Below are 27,934 nucleotides of genomic sequence, written 5' to 3' on the forward strand. Positions count from 1 at the left end.
TATATAGGTTAGCCAGACAGATGGATAGAGATGGGAAGGATGTGCAGCAGGTTAGGGTGATTAAGGATAGAGATGGAAATGTGTTGACTGGTGCCAGTAGTGTGCTGGACAGATGGAAAGAATACTTTGGGGAGTTGATGAATGATGAAAATAAGAGAGAAGGAACAGTAGAAGAGGCAAGTGTGGTGGACCAGGAAGTGGCAAGGATTAGTAAGGGGGACGTTAGAAAAGCATTAAAGAGGATGAAAAATGGAAAGGCAGTTTGTCCTGATGACATACCTGTCAAGGTATGGAAGCATCTAGGAGTGGTGGCTGTAGAGTTTTTGACCAGCTTGACAGAATTTTAGCAAGTGAGAAGATGCCTTTGGAATGGAGAAAAGGGTGATGTGCAGAGCTGTGGGAACTATAGGGGAATAAAGTTGATGAGCCACACAATGAAGTTATGGGAAAGATTAGTAGAGGCGACAGAAGTATTTGCAAGCAACAGTATGGTTGCATCCCTAGGAAGAGTACCACAGATGCATTATTTGCCTTGAGAGTGTTGATGGAGAAGTACAGAGAAGGTAAGAAGGACCTACATAGTGTCTTTGTAGAGCGAGAGAAAGCCTATAACAGAGTACCCAGACAGGAACTGTGGTACTGTATGCGGAGGTCTGGAGTGGCAGAGAAGTATGTTAGAATAGTACAGGACATCCATGAGTTCAGCAGAACAGTGGGGAGGTGTGCTGTAGGTGTGACGGAGGAGTTTAAGGTGGAGGTGGGACTGCATCAGGGATCAGCCCTGAGCCCCTTTTTGTTTGCAGTGGTGATGGACAAGCTGACAGATGAGGTTAGACTGGAATCCCCATGGACCACGATGTTCGCAGATGACATTATGATCTGCAGTGAAAGCAGGGAGCAGGTGGAGGGACAGGTAGAAAGGTGGAGGCATATACTGCAAAGGAGAGGAATGAAGATTAGCCGAAGGAATATATGCGCATGAATGAGAGGGGTTGAGGGGGAAGAGTGAGGCTACAGGGAGAAGAGATAGCGAGGGTGGAGGAGTTTAAATACGTGGGGTCAACAGTCCAGAGCAATGGTGAGTGTGGTAAGGAAGTGAAGAAATGGATCCAAGCAGGTTGGAACAGGTGGAGGAAGGTGTCAGGTGTGCTATGTGACAGAAAAGTCTCTGCTAGGATCAAGGGCAAAGTCTATAAGACGGTGGTGAGGCCAGTCATGATGTACGGATTAGAGACAGTGGCACTGAAGCGACAACAGGAAGCAGAGCTGGAGGTGGCGGAAATAAAGATGTTAAGATCTCTCTTGGAGTGACCAGGTTGGATAGGATTAGAAATGAGCTCATCAAATGGATGGCCAAGGTTAGATGTTTTGGAGACAAAGTTCGGGAGAGCAGACCTTGATGGTTTGGACAGAAAGTGAGTATATTGGTAGAAGGATGATGACGGAACTGCCAGCCAAGAGAGCGAGAGGAAGACCAAAGAGAAGGTTGATTGATGCAGTGAGGGAAGACATGAGGGCAGTTGGTGTTAGAGAGGAGGATGCAGGAGATAGGCTTAGTGGAAAAGGATGACACACTGTGGCGACGCCTAACGGGACAAGCTCGAAGGGTAGTAAGAAGCCAGTGTTGTATAATGGGAGGTATTTCATACTTGTGTTAACATCATATTCGGGGTGAAAAAAAATTCCAAACCAACATGGCCCTGTGTGAAAAGGTGATTGTTCCCTAAACCTAATAACTGGTTGGGCCACCCTTAGCAGCAACAACTGCAATCAAGCGTTTGCGATAACTTGCAATGAGTCCCTTACAGTGCTGTGGAGGAATTTTGTCCACTCATATTTGCAGAACTGTTGTAATTCAGCCAAAATGGAGGGTTTTGAGCATGAAGCGCCTTTTTAAGGTCATGCCACAGCATCTCAATAGGATTAGGTCAGGACATGGACTAGGCCACTCCAAAGTCTTCATTTTGTTTTTCTTCAGCCATTCAGAGGTGGACTTGCTGGTGTGTTTTGGATCATTGGATAACTGTCCTGCTGCAGAATCCAAGTTCATTTCAGCTTGAGGTCACAAACAGATGGTCAGACTTTCTCTTTCACGATTTTTTAGTAAACAGCAGAATTCCTGGTTCCATTTATTGCAGCAAGTCTTCCAGGTCCTGAAGGAGACCATCACACTACCACCACCGTATTTTACTGTTGGTATGATGTTCTTTTTCTGAAATGTGGTGTTACTTTCACCCCACATGTAATTGGACACACACCTTCCAAAATGTTCAACTTTTGTCTCGTCAGACCACAGAGTATTTTCCCAAAAGTCTTGGGGATCATCACAATGTCTTCTGACAAAATTGAGACAACCCTTAATGGGTTTTTTTCTCAGCAGTGGTTTTTGTCTTGAAACTCTGCCATGCAGGCCATTTTTGCCCAGTCTCTTTCTTATGGTGGGGTCATGAACACTGACCTTAACTGAGGCAAGTGAGGCCTGCAATTCTTTGGATGTTGTTGTGGGGTCTTTTGTGACCTCTTGGATGAGTCATTAATTTTGGTCGGCGGGCCACTCCTGGGAAGGTTCACCATTGTTCTATGTTTTCGCCATTTGTGGATAATGGCTCTCACTCTGGTTTAATGGAGTCCCAAAGCTTATGAAATGGTTTTATAACCTTCTCCACACTGATAAATCTCAATTACTCTCATTTGTTCATGAATTTCTTTAGATCTCGGCATGATGAAAAAAATTGCCTTTTTGGGGGAAAGTTTTGTGTGTGATATCGCGAATAAAAAAAATGTGGTCCACAAACGCCTTCAAATTAGAACAGTTTCTCAACATACTGTATCTCCTCACCCTTTGGTTTCATCTGCTAATCGGGGAACCCTTTCTCCAATTGGCTGACAACTTTCAGTTAAAAATATCCACCAATAAGCTCGTATGGGTCAAAATTCCGAGGGATTCTCCAAGTCGACGCATGAAAGTTACTGTGACGTTTCAAACGTTGAGGCATTTGCAAGTGCCCATTCTGTATTTATTGGGTTGGGAAATTCCAAAAAGATGGCGGCCCCTTTCACGTTGCTAATGTGAGTGTGCACAGGGTGTGTAAGTCTAGTTCAAGTACACTTTAGTATTCCATAGTCATTTTTAATCATCTTTAACATAACATAACCCGCTTTATATAGAACGTCACGTGTTCAAACCCGTAAAAGGGATTACGGTTAGTGGACTTCCTGTGTTAACTAGCATAACAATCGGTTGATGACATGATGGTTAGAACATGAACTTGCTAAAGTTTTGTTTGCTTTATGGCAAACGTTTGCTTTATGGCAAATGTTTTAAATGTATATCATTTATGTATACAGATCGCACAGACTAATGTTATACATGTATATCATTTATTTATACTGTACATAACGCTGGCATCGAGTGGAAACCTGCATCTCCAAAATCTTCAGTTTTCAGTGAACCAAAAAAAACGGGCAGGCTTGTTGAGCCATTAACATTGCATTATCAGAGAGCAAGCCATTTTCAACACTTGATATTAGTAAACAATTTGTAAAAACAACACACCCAAATAGGGACTGACCAAAAGTATTGATTTGTGAATAAATATGAAATTGAACAAAGTTTGACATAGGAGGTGACGGCCTGATGCCAGCTAAATATCATATGATATATGGTAACACGAACGAAGCTTACCAATCTGATATGGTCATCTTTGGTAGTTCTTGAAGACATCTTGTGTAAAATAAAAGACAGTGCCGATGTTTAATATTTACACACTTGCTTTGTCCCGGCCTCGTGCGTACAGCTCCACCAGTCACCTGAACTGGAAGGAAGTGCTTCAACATATTTTACCCAATGTGGAAGTTGGTTGCGCAAAACCCCTATCATCCATCAACACAATTGTGGCTAGTGAAAATGCTGAGTGGCTAGTAATGCAAAGAAACCACTAGCAACAGTGGCTGGTGAGCAAAAAAGTTCATGTAAAGCTCTGCTCAAAACTACTTATACTAGCCCATTAACGTTAAACAAACAGTACGGTAAGCGGCAAGAGGCCCGCCAGATGAGCCTGTTAATCACTTCAATTTGCTCTTTGTTTTTAAATGCTTTCAAATGTTGTAATCTTCATCAAGTAAAGCACATTGAGTTGTATTTTTTCTGTTTGTTTTGAAATGCTTTCAAATGTACTTTTAATCAAGTAAAGCACATTGAATTATCTTGTGTATAAAACACGCTATATAAATAAAGCTGCCTTACCTTGGCTGGAAACAAGGTTGCTGATAATATCGATATGGAAATAGGCTAACCTCTGCTAACTCCACAGGCAAACCTCCGCTATAAGTAAACTATTGGGAGTGGTTAGCTTGCAGGTTAACTCCCAGCTAGCTGCTAATTAGCCACATCAACTACATTAGTGTCTACGGGGAGAAAATCACTAGAATCTGGTTTAGCTGGATCGTCCCAGCCCTAATGGTAAATAATGATTATTAAAATGAAGATGCTGTAGGCTATTTAATATTTGTAATGGTGTGTGTGTGTGTGTGTGTGTGTGTGTGTCTCTGCGTGTGCATGTAAACCAAATGAGAAACTGACAGAAAAGTACAACTGTCTGCGAGAAAACTCTAGGTCAATGTGGCTGTTTAACTACGAAGCAATTTTACTTTTACTTTTTCTTTGACTGAAAGATCCTACCCCTCCTTGAGCCGTCACCTTATCGTGGTGGAGGGGTTTGTGTGTCCCAATGATCCTAGGAGCTAAGTTGTCTTGGGCTTTATGCCCCTGGCAGCGTCACCCATGGCAAACAAGTCCTAGGTGAGGGACCAGTCAAAGCACGGCTCCAAAAACCCCTATGACGAATACAATTAATGGATTCAGGTTTCCCTTGCCCGGACGCGGGTCACCGGGGCACCCCTCTGGAGCCAGGCCTGGAGGTGGGGCTCGAAGGCGAGCGCCTGGTGGCCGGGCCTGCACCCATGGGGCCCAGCCGGGCACAGCCCGAAAGAGTAACATAGGTCCCCCTTCCCATGGGCTCACCACCTGTGGGAGGGGCCATAGGGGTCGGGTGCAGTAAGAGTTGGGCGGTGGCCGAAGACAGGGACCTTGACGATCCGATCCCCGGCTACAGAAGCTGGTTCTAAGGATGTGTTATGTCACCTCTCTGGTAGGGAAGGAGCCTGAGCTGGTGTGTGAGAGGTTACGACTAGATATAGTCGGACTCGCCTCCACACACAGCTTGGGCTGTACCAGTCCTCTCGAGAGGGGTTGGACTCTCTTCCTCTCTGGAGTTGCCCACGGTGAGAGGCACCGAGCAGGTGTGGGTATACTTATTGCTCCCCGGCTCGGCGCCTGTCCGTTGGGGTTCACCCCGGTGGACGAGAGGGTAGCCTCCCTCCGCCTTCGGGTGGGGGGACAGGTCCTGACTGTTATTTGTGCCTATGCACCAAACAGCAGTTCAGAGTACCCGCCCTTTTTGGAGTCCTTGGAGGGGGTGCTGGAGAGCGCTCCCGCTGGGGACTCCATCGTTCTGCTGGGGGACTTCAATGCTCACGTGGGCAATGACAGTGAGACCTGGAAGGGCGTGATTGGGAGGAACGGCCCCCCCGATCAGAACCTGAGCGGTGTTCTGTTATTGGATTTCTGTGCTCATCCCGGATTGTCCATAACGATCACCATGTTCAAGCATAAGGGTGTCCACACGTGCACTTGGCACCAGGACACCCTAGGTCGCAGTTCGACGATCGGCTTTGTGGTCGTGTCATCGGACTTGCGGCCTCATGTCTTTGACACTCGGGTGAAGAGAGGGGCGGAGCTGACAACTGATCACCAAATGGTGGTGAGTTGGGTCCGATGGTGGGGGAAGATTCCAGTCCGACGTGGCAGGCCCAAACATATTGTGAGGGTCTGCTGGGAACGTCTGGCGGAATCCCCTGTTAGAAGGAGTTTCAACACCCACCTCCGACAGAACTTTGCTCATGTTCCGGGGGAGGCAGGGGACATCGAGTCCGAGTGGACCATGTTCCACGCCTCCATTGCTGAGGCGGCCGACCAGAGCTGTTGCCGTAAGGTGGTTGGTGCCTGTTGTTGCGGCAATCCCCGAACCCGTTGGTGGACATGAGGGATGCCGTCAAGAAGGAGTCCTATCGGGTCTTTTTGGCCTGTAGGACTCCTGAGGCAGCTGATGGGTACCGTCTGGCCAAACGAAATGCAGCTTTGATGGTCGCTGAAGCAAAAACTCGGGCATGGGAGGCGTTCGGTGAGGCCATGGAGAAAGACTTCCGGACGGCTACGAGGAAATTCTGGTCCACCATCCGGCGTCTCAGGAGGGGAAAGCAGTGCACCATCAACACTGTGTATAGTGGGGATGGGGCGCTGCTGACCTCAACTCGGGACGTTGTGAGCCGGTGGGGAGAATACTTCGAAAACCTCCTAAATTCCACCGACATGCCTTCCCATGAGGGAGCAGAGTCTGGGTTCTCTGAGGCGGGCTCTCCTATCTCTGGGGTTGAGGTCACCGAGTTGGTTAAAAAGCTCCTCGGTGGCAGGGCCCCGGGGGTGGATGAGATTCGCCCGGAGTTCCTCAAGGCTCTCGATGTTGTAGGGCTGTCCTGGTTGACACGACTCTGCAACATTGCGTGGACATCGGGGACAGTGCCTCTTGATTGGCAGACTGGGGTGGTGCTCCCCCTTTTTACGAAGGGGGACCGGAGGGTGTGTTCCAACTACAGGGGGATCACACTCCTCAACCTCCCTGGTAAGGTCTATTCAGGGGTGCTGGAGAGGAGGGTCCATCGGGAAGTTGAATCTCAGATTCAGGAGGAGCAGTGTGGTTTTCGTCCTGGCCGTGGAACAATGGACCAGCTCTACACCCTTGGCAGGGTCCTCGAGGGTGCATGGGAGTTCGCCCAACCAGTCTACATGTGTTTTGTGGACTTGGAGAAGACGTTCGACCGTGTCCCTCGGGGGGGTCCTGTGGGGGGTGCTCCGGGAGTATGGGGTACCGAACCCCTGATACGGGCTGTTCGGTCCCTGTACGACCGGAGTCAGAGTTTGGTCCGCATATCCGGCAGTAAGTCGGACTCGTTTCTGGTGAGAGTTGGACTCCACCAAGGGTGCCCTTTGTCACCGATTCTGTTCATAACTTTTATGGACAGAATTACTGGGCGCAGCCAAGGCGTAGAGAGGGTCCGATTTGGTGGCTTCAGTATTGCATCTCTGCTTTTTGCAGATGATGTGGTTCTGTTGGCTTCATCAAGCCCTGACCTCCAACTCTCACTTGAGCAGTTCGCAGCCGAGTGTGAAGCGGCTGGGATGAGAATCAGCACCTCCAAATCTGAGACCATGGTCCTCAGTCGGAAAAGGGTGGCGTGCCCCCTCCAGGTCGGGGAGGAGATCCTGTCCCAAGTGGAGGAGTTCAAGTATCTTGGGGTCTTGTTCACGAGTGAGGGAAGAATGGAACGGGAGATCGACAGGCGGATCGGTGCAGCGTCTGCAGTGATGCGGACTTTGTATCGATCCGTTGTGGTAAAGAAGGAGCTAAGCCGAAAGGCGAAGCTCTCAATTTAACGGTCGATCTACGTTCCTACTCTCACCTATGGTCACGAGCTGTGGGTCGAAATGAGTTTCCTCCGCAGGGTGTCCGGGCTCTCCCTTAGAGATAGGGTGAGAAACTCGGTCATCCAGGAGGATCTCAGAGTACAGCCGCTACTCCTTCACATCGAGAGGAGCCAGATGAGGTGGCTGGGGCATCTGATTCGGATGCCTCCCGGACACCTCCCTGGTGAGGTGTTCCGGGCACATCCCACCGGGAGGAGACCCCGGGGACGACCCAGGACATGCTGGAGAGACTACATCCTTCGGCTGGCCTGGGAACGCCTCGGGATCCCCCTGGAAGAGATGGATGAAGTGGCTTGGGAGAGGGAAGTCTGGGCGTCCGTGCTAAAGGTACTGCCCCCGCGACCCGACTTCGCATAAGCGGTAGAAAATGGAAAGATCCTAAGTAGCAAAATATGACATACTGTGAGATGAAATGTGTCCTGAAGCTGTCTTTAATAGTTTCTTGTCGAGATGAGCATGATATATGACACAATGTAACTGCATCAGAAAGCTATACATGAACTGCAAGGTGTTCAGGAATGAAGTCTCTCCCATTGCTATTTGTTCAGCTATAGTTCCATTATGTAGCTGTCTATTTCTGAATGATAAGGTCCCTGCGATCACACTGTAAAAATATAACATTGACATAGTAAAATTGATTCCAGGCTTTCCAAATGCTGTAAGAAATTAAGCATGAGTTGAGCATATGTCAGCATGTTGCCCACTTTTAACTCTCTCTCTCTCTCTTTTTAAAACGCTTATAGCAGATGGATGGACTGGCAAGTCAAAGAGTCATCAAGGATCTCATTGCAATACTGACAAACTGTGCCACACATTTCCAGCACTCCATTCTGGCCAAACAGTATTTGTGAGACAGAGGGAACTCGGCCTGCCAGAGCACAACATAATCCAGGCTGTTCCAACAAGGTGGAACTCAGCGCTCCACATGCTGCAAAGAATGCTGGAGCAAAACCGTGCTTGTACCATACTGTGGCGAACATGGAGGATTTGCAGGTCCCCCTGCTCACCACTAGGACCTTGTGTCCAATTTAATTGAAACTCTTCTCCCAATAGTGGAAGTGACACTTCCGGTAGGGTGATCATATTTTTTAGATGTGAGCAATGAAATATGATGTGAGCTATAAAAAACTCAACTAAGGTTTGAAATCTTTGCAAAGATATCATTTGAATTATTATTCCAAAACATCAAGTACGATTCCTCTGTATTGATTTTGCATTGTTATCGTCTTTTCCTGAAACACAACTGCCATAATCAGCAAATGAAAATAGGATGTTTAGGAAATCTTACCAGAAAAAAAAGTCTTCTCAATCGGAGTCGCAAGGGTTGACTTGGGTCAGGATCAAATCCAAAGCCTGGCGAGTGCTGTAGACTTTCTGCCTCTTTGTTTCCTAGTTGACTGAGTAAGTGAACTACTATGTGCCGTGAGCGAGCGATTTCTCCATCTGGGGTCTATTGTTCAGTCATCGTTCACGTTGACACAGACCCTTCCTCCACAACAAACCCAGCAGGCCTGCTTTTACATTTTCCATCAATGTTTATATCTATTGTTAAAATGTATTTTCACGAGGATTTTCTGTTTATTTAAATAGCACACTTACAATGTCCACAGTTGCACAAAGTGTTGCATGGTTATTAAAAACAGTATGTGTATATATATATATAACATACACATACCATTCATATACACATGAAAGTAGTGCTATCAAGAAAAATATAAAAAGCGTACCGCTATAAAACACTTAAAAAATAAATTAAATAAAACCATATTGAAAAATCTAAATGCCAATGGCAGTTTTGCACAAGGCCACTTGACTATGGACTACGGAAGAAATAGGAGGGAGGCCTGTTGACTGTTTCGGCATTATTTAGTGAAAAATAATCATCAATTTGCCAATGCTATTTTCAACATCACACAAGGTGGTGTTGACCAAAACTTGTTTTGATAAACCTTTCTTTTTTCAAGATGAGCATTCTTGTGGACGACCACGTTCCGACGTCCCTGTTCGACAATCAGTCAAGCATTTAACGCGTGTCACGTCTGTGTACCGCTAATCTGGCAAAAATAAATAAATTCTCACTGGATTGCAAACTGAACAATTTTTTTTGCAGCACAATCCAGTGCTGGTCAATTGAGACTACTAATTGATTTTAGACTCACATTTCTGTGCAAATGTTTTAAAGTTTTTTGTTTGCTTTATAAAACTTCCTGGAAGTATTTGTGTATTTATTTATGTAAATGATCAGTTACCTTTATAAGTCATGCCGCTGACGCTGGGAACTTTCTGGACTTTTGTGTTTTTGTTTTAACTTAAAACAAACATAAGAATAAAATGGAGTTATATTGAAATTTTGGAACACTTTAGTTGTCCTTTCACTTTATAATACATGCTGCTGGGCATGCAACCCCGGTCCACAGAACTGTGAGGCAGTCGTCCACCGTGCGGCCATATCGGCTCCAAATATCGGTTATTGACCTCCATGACTGCTAATACTACACAGATCAATAAAATATTTCGAACAAAGCCATTGGATTTTTTTTTTTTTTTTTAAAGTGCTAAAACAAAGTTTAACTAGCCATGAAGTTGGTAGCGCCACGCAAAAACGTACCTCTGTTCCAAATGTGTTCGTCGGTGTCCCGATTGTGGTCCGCGGTCCCGGTTTGCGGTCCTTGCTGCTGGAGAGACGCAATTCAAGTGAGCCGCCCCCAACGGTTGTTCTTTCTGGGCGTTACGGTAACACGACGCCGGCCAGACTTCAAAATGAAAGCCTCACAAATAAGAATGCACGCCGATGCTTTGCATTTAAATCACGACAAAACCATTTGTCTGTCATCACTCAACCACTCCACTCCCGGCAGAATGTCACGTGTCTCAGGATTGCGCCCATGAAGGGTTATGAAATTGCATTAGAAGTTAGTTTTCAACAAGCCAATGCACGATCTTTTTTTTTTTTTTAAATCACCCATTTGCCTGTTTCACGAGCATTTTACTCGCACGTTACCTTTCAAAAGGCTGAGGTCAGCCAACTCAAAAAAAGTCAGTTAACGCCATCCAATGTATGGCAAGTACCATATAAATACATTTGCTTATGATATAAGTTTTTTTTTTTTTTAAAGCAGATTTCCCTCCCAATCAGTAGGCACCTACTGTGTGTCATAGTCACTTTGGCGCATTTATATACCGAAGAACACAATGACAAGTAACGAGGCAGTTGCGCTAACCAGTAGGCCACCATGCTGCCATACCACAAATTGCATATTAAAAATCTCCTCAAATGTATTCAAAATTGACACGGAGGAAACACAGCCTTAACACTGGTAATATACAGTTATAATAGTGCCATGTAGTTTCAACATGGAAAGATGGAGCATCATATCATCATCATCATAGAGGAAACGCCAACGTGGGTCACCGCAACCTTCCTTCATGCCTCACGTTACCGTTCTTTCTTTTTTAAAGGTTTGTTTGTGTGCACGCCAAATGAAATGTGACCTTTGCCAGCGTACATCAAACATGCAGCTTTACTACTACTAATAAACTTTTACATCTGCCATAATCGACTTTACGAGATGTTAAAGTTAGTATTTTTTTTTTTGCAGGAGACTATTTCGATCTAAAAGTAAAGAGATTACATTTTGACAAAGTTTGCGATGTTTTCAATCATTCACAAATTGTTCCAGTTGTCTCAGAGTGATCCAGAAAGTTACCTTGTGAGGAGCAATACAAAAACACGACTGTCTGACTATGGAGTGATACATACAGGGGCAGGAAAAAACGTGAACCCTTTGGAATTTCTTCGATTATAAAACGTCTGATCGTCAGCTAAAGCAAACGGTCTGCTTAAACTAATACCACACAAACAATAATGTTTTAATAACTTTGGCAGCAATAACCTCAACCAAACCTTGACTGTAGTTGCAAATCAGAGATGCATGACGATCAGGATGAATTTTGGGCCATTCCATGTTGTTAGCTCAGCAATATTCCTGGGACATCTGGTGTCAATAGCGCTCGATGTCATGCCAAAGCATCTCAATTGGGTTGAGGTCAGGACTTTATATATAAACTTGCATAAAGCTGTAAAGCATTACAAACGCATCGCTAAAAGTATTCATGTTCACAGTTCGACAAAATGTCGATAAAGGCAGAAAGTTCACCACTGTTGCTTCGCTTCCAGGGAGAGGCCGTCCTGTAAACATGACTACACAGCGCAGAATGCTTAGTGAGGTGTATATTTATTTAAAAAAAAAATAAAAAAAAAATAAAAAAAAAAACCTAAAGTGTCAATTGAAGACTCACAGAAATCACTGGCACATGCCAACATTTCTGTTGACAAATTTCCTATGTGTAAAACATTAAACAAGAATGGGGTTCATGAGAGAACGATGAGGAAGTCGTTGCAGTCTTAAAAACAAAAAAAAACATTGCTGCACATTTGAAGTTTGCTAAAGAGCACTTGGATGTTCCACAGCACTACTGGCAAAATATTCTGATGAAACCAATGTTGAATTGTTTGGGAGGAACACACAACACCGTGTATGGAGGACCTCAACCCGACATGAGAGCTATTCACACCAGACATCCCAGGAATCTTGCTGAATTGCAACAGCTTTGTAACGGAAGAATGGTCCAAAATTCATCCTGATCTGCAATTACAGGCAACATTTGGTTATTGCTGTAAAAAAAAAAAAAAAAAAAAAAAAAAAGGGGGTTAACCAGTTATTAAATCCAAGGGTGCATTTACTTTTCCTCCCTGTCCTGTAAATGTTTACGTTATCCATACATCCATCCACTTTCCGTACCGCTTATCCTCACTCGGGTCGTGGGGGTGCTGGAGCCTATCCCAGCTGAGAGGTTATGTTATGTTCTAGAAAAATATGAAAACATATCATTGTTTATGTGGTCTTACTTTAAGCGCTCTTTGTTTATTCTTGGGACTACATTTTATGACCAATTTATGTAACAATGTAAGAAATTCCAAAGGGTTCACATACTTTTTGCCCCCCACTGAAGAGAGCTTTTGTTATGCAGTCATTAAAACAAAGGCATATAAAGCAAAGCCTGGATACTATTAAAAGTGACCGAACTGCTCTGTCATTGTTTAAATCAATGTCACATGATTTTTGGATGGCATGTTGTTACCTAGCTTCTTGACGTCTGCCATGTTTTTGGTAGGGGCCTGCAATAGCCTTAGTCAGTTTTCGGCCATTTTAAGTGAATTTTTGGCAAAATGGTTTGTTGCGCGGCTGGAAACTGTTCCACTCGTCCCGGACAAGGCGGGCGGACGCATCATTTCTTGTCTTAAAAATCTTAGCCTATTCCTCTTATAGTTCCCTAACTGGCATATTTTGAGGTTATTGTGGAAAATATCCCTGACAGATGGTAAATTTTGGAAATACAGCAGTCAATTGTGTTGCGTTCCATTGCATGTACATGTGACGGTATTCAAGCTGGGTAACAAACAATATAGCACCTGTGTATATCACTACTCTTCACAGTTTAGACCTTCCAGTAGTCTGTTTGGGGAAGGCTATATCAATAAAAGTGTTTCGCTATGGAGTAGAGTGATATGTAAACAATATCATTACGGAGTAATAAATATTACTTCATTATGGGGTGTTGTATAAACAGTTTTCCGTTTATGGAGTGATACATACAAAGTTGTTGCTATGGTAATAGTAGTTTGGAGTATAAACGTAAAGCTCGATGGAGTGATAAAGAATTAGTGTTATGGAGTGATGTGTAAACAACGTTGTCTCATCGTACGGTGATAGTTACATTGTTACGAAGTGATATATGATTAAAGTTACCTTATGAAATTATCCATGAATCAATTCATTGTCATAAAATTATATATATATATATATATATATATATATATAATATAAAACGTTACATGGTTATAGAGTGATATAAAAAAATTAACTTACCTCGATATGGAGAGCTAGAGGATCAGTTGTGTTGTTATGCAGTGATATGTAAAACATTCACGACATAATAGTACTTCATCAGTTACCTGCAGGTGCGTGAAGGATGAGGACTGTGAGTGGTACAATCCAAGTTAATCCTGAAAATTTAAGCAGCATTTTTTCCCCTCTGCGTTTGTTACACAAGAAGCTTCAAAGGTTACAATGAGCAGAGGTGAGCACGTACGTGCGTACGCACGCACGCACACACACATACATACATACATACACACACACACATCCTGTCGGAACCACTTCACAGAAAACATTCGACAGTGTGTGCTCACTAAATGAATATATGACAAAAAAAAGAACACGTTTCCCCTTGTAATATTCTTTACTCTTGTACACTACTTTCAACTTCTTCTCATGAAATGACATCTTTGAACTTTAAAAGAAAAAAAAAATTACTCAGACATTTTATTAAATTTATCAACAAAAAATGTTTTCTCATATGATTTTGTATTACACATTATATATACAGTACATTTATTAATTTTAGTATTCTTTCTTGTACAACACATTTTGACTCATAAATTTATGATGTTATCTCCCCAACAGTCCAACTTATTTTCTTGTAATATGATTATATTTCAGAAAAATGTATTTTTATTAAAATTCTCATCCTGATATTATACCTTTTTAGTACACATTTTATTCAGAATTGATTTATTTTTGAAAAATGACATCTCTTAAATGACGTTTTTCGTGAAATATACATTTTTTTTCCTCGTGATTTTATGATTTGTTTAATGACAGTTATACTTGTACTTTTATGATTTCATCCTTCATAAATGATTACTTTGTGTCGTAACATTTTGAAGATTTTATTCCATATTTTTACCCTTAATTTTATCCTTTAAAAACTAACCCTTTTTCCTCAAAATATTACTTTCCTAAAAACGAAATGTTTTTTATTCATAATTTAATTATTTAAAAATCATATTTGTCATATTTTATTTTAAAAAAATATCAGATTTCTCTCTTGTAACATGACATTTATTTAAAATAATAACACCTTTGTACTTGTATTTTTATGATTCTATCCTTGAAAATGAATACTATTATGGTCAAAATATTAAGACTTCTTTAAATTACTGTTTTTAACTCATATCTGTATGATTGATCCTTTAAAAAAAACACAATATAGTGACGTTTTCGGCAGCACGTCTGCCTCACAGTTCTGAGGACCCGGATTCAAATCCGGCCTCGCCTCTGTGGAGTTTGCATGTTCTCCCCGTGCCTGCGTGGGTTTTCGCCGGGTACTCCGGTTTCCTCCCACATCCCCAAAACATGCATGGTAGGTTAATTGAAGACTAAATTGCCCGTAGGTGTGAATGTGAGTGCGAATGGTTGTTTGTTTATATGTGCCCTGCGATTGGCTGGGAACCAGTTCAGGGCGTACCCCGCCTCTTGCCCGAAGATAGCTGGGATAGGCTCCAGCACGCCCGCGACCCTAGCGAGGAGAAGCAGCTCAGGATATGGATGGATGGATTGATGTGACATTTTCCCCAGAAATTACATTTTTACTCATTATTTGACAACTTCCTTGAAGATTTTTATATTTTTCTCTTAAAATTCTGGTTTTATTTGTGTAAAAATTACTCATTTCTGTCAATTTAATTCTATTCAATTCTACTACTTTTCCGCTTCACATTCATTGAAATCTTTTCTCAATTTTTGATGACTTCAATTCATTTGAAGACATCAGTTTGCCTCCACTGTAATGACATCACGGCTTTTACTGCCGTTGCTGTACAAAAATGTTTTACAGTATTGTGCTGTCAAATAGATGACCTATAACTATCGTAAAGTTAGAAGGTGCTTTTATTGTGAATTTAAATGAATATTATACCCATCTGTATTGTGAATAAAAAATAGAAACTATGCCTGTTTGATGGGTTATTCTAGCTGTAGAAATCCAGGTCTTGTTGATGCTTTTCATCTGAGTCCTGTGCTTTGGGAATTTTGTCATCTCTGAGGAAGCTCAGAGGATGCTCGGGGGGGACAGTGTCGGGAAAGGCCCGATGGGGGATGTCGCAGGTGGGCCCGGAGTCCCAGAGAGTCTCCATGATTTGCTGGTTCTCCCTGGTGGCTGCCTGCCACACCTCCTCCAGCTCCTCCTCCACCTCCCTGAAGAAGTCACTTTATTAGGTACACCTTATCTCCAACCTATTCGTCGAGAACACGTACTATTGATGTTGTTTTAAATGACACATTTTTACTATGAAAAACATTGATTGCTTGACGACGATTCCTGAAAAAATGACTTTTGTTGCCATATATATTTTTTTTTAAATACCAGACTACTCATACTTTTATGATTTTGTCACATGACATTTTATCCTTTGACTTTTTTAATCATACACCATTTTTTACTAATTAATGATTTATCCATGAAAAATTATGACTCTTTTTTTAAATGATACATTGTATTCATAATTTTACCGCTTATCTTCTCCCTTTCCTCCATTTTCTCTTTCTCCTCCCATCCATCCATCCTCATCTCTCTCCTACTTTCTTTTGCCATCAACTATAGTGCCATGAAAAAGTATTGGCCCACTTCTCAAATTCTTATATTTTTGCAGTTTCCCCACTTTCATGTTTAAGATCATCAAACAAATATAGATTACAGACAAATATAACCCAAGTGAACTTAAAATGCTGTTTTAAAATGGTGATTTCCTTTATTAAGGGAAAAAAACTACTCAGTTACCTGGCCCTGTGTGAAAAAGTAATTACCCCCTTGTTAAATTATGAATTCATTGTAGCTAATCACAATTTCTGGTTAATTTTCACTGATCACACCCAAGCCTGATTACCTCCAGACCTGTTCAATCAAGAAAGCACTTAAACAGAATCTGTCCCGACAAAACCAAGTCAGACGAGATCTAAAGAATTGTTTAAAAAAAAAAAAAAAAAAAAAAAAACGCTGCAACAATATGACAATTAATAGAAATTCCAGAACAGTCAAAAAATAAATTAATTGACATCTATCAGTCTGGAAAGGGTTACAAAAGTTACATCCATGGCAGAGTGACAAGGTAAAAACCACTGCTGACCAAAAAAGAACATAAAGGCTCATCTTACTTTTGCAAAAAAACATCTGAATGATTCCCACGACTCTTGGGAGAATATTATATGGACTGACAGGATGAAAGTTGAGCTATTTGGAAGTTGTGTTTCTCGTTACATCTGGCGTAAATGTAGCCCAGCATTTCAGAAAAAGAACATCAGTCAAACGTGGTGGTGGTGTGATGGTCTTCGGCTGTTTCGCTCCTTCAGGACCTGGACAACTTGCTGTGATTGATGGAACCATGAATTATTCTTTTTAATAGAAAATCCTGAAGGAGAATGTTCAGCCATCAGTTTGTGACCTCAAGCTGAAGCACACTTGGGTTCTGCAGCAGGATAACGACCCAAAACACACCAGCAAGTCAACTTCTGAATGGCTTAAAACAGCAAAATGAAGGTTTTGGAGTGGCCTTGTCAAAGTCCAGACTTGAATTCGATTTAAATGCAGGGGCATGACCTTAAAAAGGCTGTTCATGCAGGAAAACCCTCAATTTTTGCTCAATTCAAACAATTCTGCAAGGAAGAGTGGGCCAAAATATCTCCACCAAGATGTGGAAGACTCAATGCCAGTTTTAGAAAACACTTGATTTTAGTTGTTGCTGCTGAGGATGGCCCAACCAGTTATTAGGTTTAGGGGGCCATTACTTTTTCCACACAGGGCCAGGTAACGGAATAGTTTTTTTCTTAATAAATGAAATCATCTAAAAATGGCATTTTCAGTTCAGTTGGGTTATATTTGTTTTATATTTACATTTGTTTGATGAGCTTAAAAATTATAGTGGGGAAACTATGCAAAAATATAAGAATTTGAGAAGGGCGCCAACTTTTTCACAGCACTGTACACCACACTACCTTTCCCTAATTTTCTCCCTCTCTCCATCCTTTTCCTTGGTCACTCACTCCCTCCCTCCTCCTCTTACCTCTCCCGATATGACATTTTTTCTAAACAATATATTTTTTGACTCAATTTTATGATTTATCCTAAAAAATATCTATTTCACCTTTCTAGTGTTTAATGATGATCTAACCATGATACAACTTTTTTCATCATATATTTTAATTATTACAAATTTTTCCATCTTCCTTTCCTACATCACTCGCCTTCTCACCCTTTTGCTTCTCTTTTCCCTCTCATCCCTCTTCTCTCACAGCTCTTCTGTTCCCTTTCCTCCCTTTCTTTCTCTCACCCCCTCTCTCCCCTTCTACTGTTTGAACTATCTATCCTCCTCCCTTTCTTCCTTCCTTCCTCTTCCCTCACCTCCAACACCAACTGCATCACTCTCTCTCTCTCCCTCCCTCTATCTCACTCACTCTACCTCCCTCTAGTGCATCCTCCTCCTCTCTTCACTGCATCAATCACTCTTCCCTCTCCTCATTTGTTGCCTTTCTTACTCCTCCTCCTACCGTTTGGACTGCAGCAGCCTCTCCTCTGCCTGCTGCCTCTCTCCCAGCAGCCTCTGGAGGTGGACCATCTCCCTGTGATGAGAGGCTGCCTTCCCCGCTGCCGCTTCCTCCAGCGCTGCCAGTCGGCTGGACGCCAGCCTGCGGTACACCTGAGATAGAGAGTGACACAATAAGAGAACAACACAACAAGAGAGAGAGAGATTACCATGAGGGAGGTGGATGCACATGGAGGACAACATAGCAGCAACAGGGCCAGCAAAGCGAGGTGAGTGGCGTTGCGTTATGTGCAGCAACAGATGTGCAGCAGACACACACACAAACACACATGCTCAAACAGGTATTGCTGACCAATTGCCTCAAATAAGTTGACATGATGATGCTTTTAAGTAGGAATTATTTTGAGCGCGCCGTATGGCATTTAGCATGTTTCTTAAAGCTGTGATTAGGCACCCTTTTGGAATCATATCCTTCAATCTTCTGTAGAGCTTGTCCTCATTTCTGTCGGGTCGTGGGTGAGGAGCTGGAGTCTATCCTAGCTGACTTTGGTCAAGAGGCAGGGTACATTAAATCCCCCCACAAATACAGATCCCTGCTGCAAAAAATTAAAATGCCCCCCTCCTCCCAAAACGTTCAGAATTGCCACAAACTAAAGTATGATCCTAAATCATCATTTCAATATTACAGTTACAAATAGCTTACAGACAAATTTATCTAAAGTAATGCAGCTGAAGTGTTCATGTACATGCTGCAAAGACTTACTTTCACTCACAACCCAGGCTAAACTTAGCTCCTCTCCGACATACAAAGATGCTAATCTCCAACAACATAGAGTGTGTCATGGTTTGCCCCCAAAGCAGCAAAGCAGGCAGGACAAATCTCAAAAAGTGTTTATTTTCAAGAACACAAAAGAGGCAAACAGGCCCCACAGAAAACTAAATACTAAATTAACAAAAATCTCAAAAAACAAGGTTCAAAGTAACAAAGAAACACTAGGCGTAAACTCAACCACAGCATAAAAGAAAACATGACAAGAGACACAGCTTTCAGCAACAGACCACAAACGACAATGAAGCAACAAGGACTAAGAGAAACCAGGGAACTAAATACAAGCAAAGTGATGAGACAACGAGGAGCACCTGGACAAGACAAGTGGCTGGAGGGAGCTGATTGGTTGACACAAGGAAGAGGGGCTAACGAGAACAGGTGAGAGACAACAACCAGATAAGCTGACAAGACATGAACGAACAGAAAAATTGGACAAATGCATGAAACAAAATAATCAGAACCAAGTCAACCACAACACAGACCATGACAGAGTGTTTCCCCGCATATTCGCGATGCGCTTCTCGTGGACTTATGCACAGATTTTTGGGGGAACCCTATCCTCCATTATTTGTTGAAACCTCACCAATTCACTGTTTTTATGCTCATGTCAAAGCCTTGTATAATACAAAAGCCCATTGGGTGCCATATTGTGGCATCTTATTGTCAATGAACTACATTGAAGTCATTTGAGTGGATTCATGTAATGCTTTGCTGCCATCTTGTGGCACCTACAAGCAATTATAAACCTTTTAGGGGGCAGTCAAGTACCGTAATTTCTCGTGTATAATGCACACCCATGTATAATACGCACCCCCAAAGTTGACCTCAAAATTCTGGAAAACCCTTCTACATATGTATAATGCATTTTTACAATGGATGATTTAGCTTCTACCCATATGATCAAAACATTAAGTATTATCTTTTTTTTCTTAGTATCTGTATTTTCTTAGATTTTTTCAAATAATTATTCTGAAGTTAAGCACTTTATTTGAACACGTAATCCTTTTTTAATTTACTTGCTCATATTTTGAAATTCACAGCCCTACTTTTATTTTGTAAATAAGAAAACACACAGTTGTGCTCATATTTTTGATTACCCAGGCAGAATTTGTAAGATGGGTACAATTCCTTAAAGAAAACATGAAGGACCAGGCGAAACACATTTACTTTTATTTTAATGGGATTCAAATTAAACGGTCAAGCATTTCAGAAAAGCATTATCATTAAACAAAACATAACCATAAATAAATTAATGATGGTTGTTGTTCAGTCATCAGTCATATTTAAAAACAAAAACAATATTTCACAAATTCTGCCTGGGTATATAAACTTATGAGCACAACTGTACGTACATATATGCAGTCATACGTACCCCCCGTCATATTGGAATGAAAGTGTAGGCTACACATTTTTTTATAACCATTAGGTGGCGGTGGCATTTTGGAATGAAAGTGGACAGCTTTTTCATAACCACTAGATGGCAGCATACATTTATAAAATGTGAAAGTTTTTTCCATTTGCCCCAATACCCATGTATAACGCGCACTATAGTAATTACGGTACTTGTAGACTTTTGCTACACAGTACTTCCACGACAACTTAATACTATCAGGGCTGTGGCGCTCTCTTGTATCTTAGAGCATCATAGAGAGAGCACCAAAAACATGTCCAGATGAGTTTTTCAGCGAATAGCTGATGACAGGTTCCACAGAAAAATACATAAATAGGTGAATTCATGAATAGGCAGGTGTTCACTGCATCGCTAAATTCTGGATAATTCACCAGCAAATCGGAGGGCTTATACATAGACAAAGAAGAATCACCCCTACAGTATTCACATTTTAGAGTCTTCAGTGTGCCATGCATGTTTTTTTTAAAAATATGAACCGAAGAGGGACCACCCTGAGAAAACGCAAACTCCATGCCAGAAAGATACAGCCAAAATTCTAACTCTGAAACTCAGAACTGTGAAGCAGACTTGCTAACCACTCACTCGCCTTGATGCATGGAATCACTTAGTTTCTTCTTACCATTATTTTAAATCATCATCATTCATGGGTGTATTTCATGGTGACTCATTAAGAATTCACAATTAAGAGACCCATCAGTGTAGTATATTCACTTACAATTTGGTGGCAATCGGGTAAGTTCTTCAAGGAGGAGTTTGTTCTGGTACAACCGCTGAAATTGGCCAAAATAAAAAAAGGGCAGATTTAAACCAAAAAGGCCGACAACTTGTATGTCCTGCTCTTCAGATCGACTTTCCACCAGTCAAAAAGAAAATTGCCTGCTGTCAGAGTGGAGAAAATGTCAGAATTGCATTATGTTTCTTTTCCCCCCTCAGCATGACAGTTCAGAAAGGAATTTCTTTGCTCTCACTCAAATGAATGACACAATGCCTACTGAGATGTGGATTATTTGCATGAATACAACTGATGATTATTTCAATAAGCTATTTATTTGTCAATTAGTTTTTGATTAATCAATGAATCAGATAAAAAAAAAAGTCCTTACCTATATTAAAAAACGACATTATTTCAAGTTGACAATGCAGAAAAAGCACAAACAAATTGATTATGATTCAGTTACTGTTTTGGGCCGTAACAACAGTCAGAAAAAAGGCAAAAATGCTGATCATTGTTTTGCAACATAAAAGCAGCTGGTTGCAAGTGTCTTATTTTGATTAAACACAAATCAGTCTGCTTTCGTTGAGCACTACAGAAATTGGTGAATATTTACTGTTGAGATACTGAAACAATTTTAAGGTAAACAAGGGCTGTAAACGATTAACCAATTACCAAAATAGTTGTCGATTCATTTGATAATCGATTAGTTGTTGATAAATCGATAAATTGCTGCACCTCTAATTATTTGATTATTTTGATGGGTACCGGCTGGCCAAGCGGAATGGATCTTTGGTGGTCGCTGAGGCAAAGCACTTACTTGATTTTACGCTGTTAATATGAATAACTTAACGTGCATACAAAAAGATCCATGAAGTGTGAAATTAAATAAAGTACATTTTTGTTAGCTGCCTGTTGGCCAATACTTGTGTTTGGCAATGTGTCCACAGCATTTACCATGTTCACAGATCTGCTACACCAATTAACAAGTATATGACGTGCTGTCGACATGAGTGAAAATGCTTTTCTTGTCTTTACAGGCACTTTCTTTCCCTGTACGCTGGGCTCCACCTCTAAAAGGAGAGCCCACTTGCCAATGACCTTGCTGGATTTCATTGTCAAGTACTTGTATTGTGTAATGACAATGTAGTTGAATCGAATCTAATCGAAAATAAAGTTAAGTGTAATCAATAAAGAAAAACCTTCAGTGCATAAGTATTAGCAGGACCTCACAGTTTTGGTCTGTTACAGCCTTATTCCTCAATAGAACAGAATATATTTTTACCCTCCAAATTCTACAGACAACATCCACGTACAATGACAATATAAAACTTAATTTTACAGTGGCCGCTCTATTATAAATTATATTACTATAATTCTTCTTTAGACATTTTGAAAGTAATCCAGATGAGCACAAGGAAAACCAGTCAGTATCTGGTGTGACCGCCATTTGCCATCACGCAGTGCAACACATCTCCTTCGCATAGTTGATCAGGTTGTTGATTGTAGCCAATGGAATGTTGGTCCACTTCTTTTCAATGGCTGTGGGAAGTTGCTGGATATTGGCAGGAACTGGAACATGCTGTCGTATACGCCAATCCAGAGCATCCCAAACATGCTCAATGGGTGACATGTCCGGGGAGTATGCTGGCAATGCAAGAACTGGGATGTTTTCAGCTTCCAGGAATTTTGTACATATTCTTGCCAATTGGGGCCGTGCATTATCATCCTGCAACATGAGCTGACGGTCATGGATGAATGGCACAACAATGGGCCTCAGGATATCGTCACGGTATCTCTGTGCATTCAAAATGCCATCAATAAAATCCACCTGTGTTCGTTGCCCATAACATACGCCTGCCCATACCACAACCCCACCGCCAACCATGGGGCACACGACGCCACACACGCTGTCTGCCATCTGCCCTGAACAGTATAAACCGGGATTCATCCGTGAAGAGAACACCTCTCCAATGTGCCAGACACCATCGAATGTGAGCATTCGCTTACTCAAGTCGATTACGACGACGAACTGCAGTCAGGTTGAGACCAGGGATCAGGGAAGCTCATCTGCATGCTCGTCAATAATACGGAGCGCCTTATGTATGGGTTAAACACAGAAATAGACCCCGTAACTGAAACTGCGCCTTTTAATACGGCCCTATGGTCGTAGAAATACGGTATTCACATTTTTGTGCTCTTTCTATAACACTTGAAGATGCCACAAGATGATGCCAAAGCCCTGGCTAACAGAAAAGTAGTAGTTGGCATCAGTGACATAAATTGACTTGATACCTTTCAACTGAAAGATTAATATCTCTGTATTTCAAGGAGGAGCTACATTAAGCCTGGGTTGCTAGTGGATGTTACGGAGATTCTTTGTTGCATGTGCATGGACATGCGCACTTCTGGTGCGTTTTTTTCTCAATCAAACCATATCTGTAATGCATTTATTTTTAAAGTTAATGTAAGACGAGTAAAAAATTATATTGAAGTGTTTTGGCATCATGGTTTGTGGTACATTTCGTTTAAACAATTAAATTACCAATTACAAACATTTTCAGTAGGGGCATCAATAGCTTTATTTAAAAAAAAATATATATATATATATATATTTTATGCTATTTGAGGCAGTGCACTGTCCCTATCCCACGTGAATAGTGGGGTTTACTGCATAAGAATATTCCATGCATTTTTCCCCATCTGCTCAAGGCCACTTGCGTATTATACAACCTGCCTTAAGTCACGCTACAAACTGCAGAAAACACATTGGCTTCGTTTGCTCTTAGGCTAATTAAGCCTTTGTAGCCTTTGGTACAACTGGAAAATATCTGGATAAACCACAATGACTCCACTCCATCAACATCATCAGCAACAGATCCAGGTCCACAGACCAACAGACTCTGGATAGAAGCCATGCAATGGCATTCGAGTATGCAATAACCGAGAAGCTAAATATTTCTTACAGTATTTAATGGCAACGTGGTGGTTACTTGCTAAGTGCCCTTTTCATTGTCTTCATCCATGGGGAATCATCCAGTCAGTGGTATATGTAATGGCTTTCAGGAACATTGCAAATGACTTGTGCAAATGTCTTATGACTAGAAACGCGCAAGTATTTATATCAAGACTTGACTATCTATCCCTTGGAGACGAGGCAGTGCTGGAAAACCCATTACAGATCAGGTCACATTTGCTGGGATCGATGTAGGTTACAATGATAACTGTGGTCTTGGCTGATAAGTGAAGCGAGCAAGGTCTGAAGAGTCCAAAGGGTTTTGGATGATGGTTGAAGAGGGGACCTATAGATTATGTCTTGGGAGTGTTCTGGCTCTTTAAGTGCTCCTTTGGTAAATAACAAACAAACATGTGACAATACGTCTCTAAGTGTACGTTTTTGAAAGACATATGGCAAAAACAAAAGGTATTCAGGTAGCCCCCCGAACTAACTAACTAACTAACCAACCATAACCCCTAAAACCTAACCCAAATGGACTGTATCCATGCGACACTTCAGTGTTTGTGGTAAGGTGGCATGTTAACTTCCGGTTAAACACAAAGTGATAACAATGGCAGCATCAAACTCGTCAAAGTATATTTGCTGTTAGTTATCCACGTACCAGCAAAGCAATTAAAGGATCCATCTTCTATATCTGATTTTATGAGCCATTCAGTTTCACAGTACATGCAAGTCCATGTGTACTCAGACTTGTACAGCCTTAATCTTTGAGACACTCAACACAAATTTTATTTATAGAGCACTTTGAAATAGTGAGTAACTTCTGATTTTTTTTTTAACCACAGCTTGAACATCAATAATAAAATAAAATAAAAAAAATACAATATGAAATGTGAATGTGCAAATTCTGATGTTACAGTTTGTGTGTGTGTGTGTGTTTGTTTGTTTGTTTGTTTGTTAAAACATCTGTAATTTACTGCACGGTGTGTTCTAAAATTATAAGTGAACTGAAATATCCACATTTGGGCAGACAGTCCCAGACAAATACTACACTACATGAAAGCTGTTGTTTTTGTTCGTCTAAACGTAAACACAAGTAGCGCGCCGTTGCCTTCATGGTAAGGACAACCTTCCCAACATGGCTGCCACCTAGGCACGACAATTAGTGGGGCTGGCTTATCTAGTGTTAATACCTATGCCTGGGAAGCCCAATAGAAGACGTGTTAGGTCATGTGACTTTCTTGTGTCATTTGATTGGTGAACTAGACTTAAACGTCACGAGCGCTGAAACTGGATTGGCGCAAACAGCGCCCGATGCGGAAGTCGAAGATGTAGTCTCACGCACGAAGTAGTTGATAAATAAGCAATAATTGATAAATAAAAGTAGCGAGCCACATTTAGATCATTGTAAGTGAGTAAAAGTACCATTACCTCTTAACAGCAGAAGCGGCGGAAGGGTTTTTTCTGGTCTTGTCAACTCCTGTGACAGGCGGAATCTCAGGCCAATGCGCTCCCATATTTGTCCGCCGTAGAGTAATATTCACAATTACATCTGTGTGTTGATGGTGGCTGTGTTGAATGGAACTAACGGCCAGTGTTCAAGGAGTACGAAACAGCCTATGACGTCAGCGACGGCGACACCCCCCCCAGGAAAAACCCGTCCGGATCTATACGATTCACGTAAATGTCCAATTTTGAGTTCAAAACGGTGAATTTCGGCAAAAGGCGACTGATTTGCATGTATTCAAGTAAACTTAAAATGCTGTATTTGAATCCTTTATTAAGGGGGGGGGGGGGGGGGACTATTCAAAGTTACCAGGCCCTGTGTGAAAAAGAAATGGTCTCCTAAACCGATTGGTTTGGCCATCCTCAGCAGCAACAACTGAAATCAAGCATTTTCTGTAACTGGCAATGAGTCTTTCACATCCCTGGGGATATATTTTGGCCCACTCTTCCTTGCAGAATTGTTTGAATTCAGCAAAAATCTAGTTTTTTCGAGCATGAACAGCCTTTTTAACGTCATGCCACTGCATTTCTATCGAATTCAATTCTGGACTTCGACTAAGCCATTCCAAAAACCGGAGTGTCATTAATTCTCAATCTGCGGCACGGTGACCGATTGGTTAGCACATCTGCCTCACAGTTCTGAGGACCCGAGTTCAAATCCGGCCTCACCTGTGTGGAGTTTGCATGTTTTCCCCCTGCCTGTGTGGGTTTTCTCCGGGTACTCCGGTTTCCTCCCACAATCCCAAAAACATGCATGGTAGGTTAGTTGAAGACTCTAAATTGCCTCTAGGTGTGACTGTGACTGCGAATGGTTGTTTGTTTATATGTGCCCTGTAATTGGCTGACGACCAGTTCAGGGTGTACCCCGCCTCTCGTCCGAAGATAGCTGGGATAGGCTCCAGCACGTTCGCGACCCCAGTGAGGATAAACGGTACGGAAAATGAATGAATGAATAATTCTCAATCTGTCTCCTACAGAGCATGACTGGAAGATGAGCTGCCTTCAGGCTGAGTTAGAGGAAAAGGAGCACCCTTTGTCCGAGGAGTTAGAGTGTAAAATCTGCTACCAGCGCTATAATGCACACAGTCGCCGACCCAAACTCTTGGACTGCCTCCATCGGGTATGCGCCCGCTGCCTGGTCAAGATCCTGTATGTCGCTGACGGCGAGGGCTGCATCTGCTGCCCCTTTTGTCGCCATCAAACGCAGATCAGCGAGTACGAGGTATCGGCCCTGCCCGATGACACCAACGTCATGTCCCGATTGACGCTACATGACAAATCCTGGAAATCTGACCACAACCGAGAGGTGGTCCTCTCTCCGAAGAGCTTCTTCTCCTGCAGCCCGTCCGGCGACTTGTCCAACTGTCTCTTTATCACCATCATGGAGGTCCAGAGGGAGCCCCAACGCTTCCCAAATCCGAACAGCAGCTCCGACACGGAGGACAATGTGGACTCGCTTTCGGTGAGTTCCAATGGGCAGGTGGACCAGGACTCTCTGACCAAGTTCTGCAATCATGTCCCACGTATCTTGGTGTGGCTGCTGGGCTTCTTGTACTTTGGCTCCCTACCACTTGGGATTTACTTGCTGGTAATCCAGAGAGTGACTCTTGGCATCGTGTGCGTCAGTTTGGTGCCATCCAGTCTGACGGTGTGTCTGGTCTATGGCTTCTGTCAGTGCTTGTGCCAAGGCATGTGCAACTGCTACTCCAGGAGATGAATGCCAGCCAATCAAAACCGGTGGTGGTAATATAGATGGAAGCAACAAATAACATCAATCAGTTATGTTTGTGTATTTAAAGGCAGCTGTAAGAGGTGGTCCATCTTAATAGACTCCAGATGTATTTCCACATAATAGTTAAAAAATAAGGAAATGTAGATTCATTTCTAAAACAGTGTAGATAACAAAAGACCCTGGCCTGATGAATGTGATTTACCGAATGCTTGTGACATTTCCTATTAAGATTTTTAAAATAATCCCTATTGTGGCAAAGCCCTTTCCTGTGTAATGCTCAAGTTAATTTCAATGGAGGTTTTCCCCCCCCCCCCAACGCATTTGATTTTCTTGTCTTTCTGTGAAACTACAGCTTAGTGAGTACCACATTGATTAAATAAATTGGATTTTTTTTCTATAAGTGTTCATGAATCATTGATTCATGCTGCATAAATGTGGTCATTTGTCAAGAGTATTTTTGAGCATGCACCATACATAAACAGGAGTAAAAATACACTTACACAGACGAACAGTTTCAAATCAGCTTTCCAAAGCAACAAAATAAACACCCAACTGTGTAACTGACCGACCGACCAAGTAAACAACCAAGACTAATTGACCAACTGAACAACTAATTAACTGACTAATGACTCAATTAAACTCAGAAAAACTAATCAACTAATGAAAAATTCATCTTACCAAACAGCCAACTAACTCAGTAACTTATTTAACAAATAACTAACTAACTGAACAACCAAGTAA

General features: G+C 42.0%; 3 protein-coding genes across 13 annotated transcripts in view; 1 reads left to right on the top strand and 2 right to left on the bottom strand.

Annotated features, from left to right (window-relative positions):
- The window catches only part of abcc12 (ATP-binding cassette, sub-family C (CFTR/MRP), member 12), a 69,330-nt gene extending 55,618 nt beyond the window's left edge, over positions 1–13,712 (bottom strand). For 3 of the 9 annotated variants that reach the window (XM_061765091.1, XM_061765123.1, XM_061765145.1), the window contains exons 1-2: positions 13,620–13,704; positions 13,534–13,547 (exon numbers count right to left, since the gene is read on the bottom strand). In XM_061765091.1, coding sequence (XP_061621075.1) covers positions 13,534–13,547; positions 13,620–13,689 — 84 coding nt within the window. In that variant the 5' untranslated portion in view covers positions 13,690–13,704. Of the gene's footprint in view, positions 1–3,685; positions 4,934–10,211; positions 10,279–13,533 lie in introns of those variants that run through there. The other 6 variants (XM_061765126.1, XM_061765128.1, XM_061765111.1 and 3 more) reach the window with 6 other exon arrangements.
- A 175-nt stretch (positions 13,713–13,887) lies between these two features.
- cep89 (centrosomal protein 89) overlaps positions 13,888–27,934 on the bottom strand; it is a 71,100-nt gene continuing 57,053 nt past the window's right edge. For 2 of the 3 annotated variants that reach the window (XM_061765179.1, XM_061765185.1), the window contains 2 exons: positions 18,049–18,197; positions 13,888–15,702 (listed from right to left, as the gene is read on the bottom strand). In XM_061765179.1, the coding sequence (XP_061621163.1) occupies positions 15,477–15,702; positions 18,049–18,197 (375 nt within the window). In that variant the 3' untranslated portion in view covers positions 13,888–15,476. Of the gene's footprint in view, positions 15,703–18,048; positions 18,198–27,934 lie in introns of those variants that run through there. The other variant, XR_009787119.1, reaches the window with a different exon arrangement.
- Positions 18,174–27,587, top strand: zgc:165481 (uncharacterized protein LOC100073327 homolog). Its single transcript, XM_061765206.1, has 2 exons — positions 18,174–18,313; positions 26,439–27,587. The coding sequence occupies exons 1-2, from the start codon at positions 18,268–18,270 to the stop codon at positions 27,176–27,178; spliced, it is 786 nt and encodes a 261-aa protein (XP_061621190.1). The 5' UTR covers positions 18,174–18,267; the 3' UTR covers positions 27,179–27,587.

Source organism: Phyllopteryx taeniolatus, chromosome 2, assembly GCF_024500385.1.
Source record: "Phyllopteryx taeniolatus isolate TA_2022b chromosome 2, UOR_Ptae_1.2, whole genome shotgun sequence".
NCBI lineage: Eukaryota > Metazoa > Chordata > Actinopteri > Syngnathiformes > Syngnathidae > Phyllopteryx > Phyllopteryx taeniolatus.

Bases quoted from the DNA above. Each gene is read 5' to 3' on its own strand.
- zgc:165481 (XM_061765206.1), top strand. From the start codon at position 18,268: ATGCACATGGAGGACAACATAGCAGCAACAGGGCCAGCAAAGCGAG. The intron at 18,314-26,438 runs GTGAGTGGCGTT...TGTCTCCTACAG, and splicing joins AACAGGGCCAGCAAAGCGAG to AGCATGACTGGAAGATGAGC.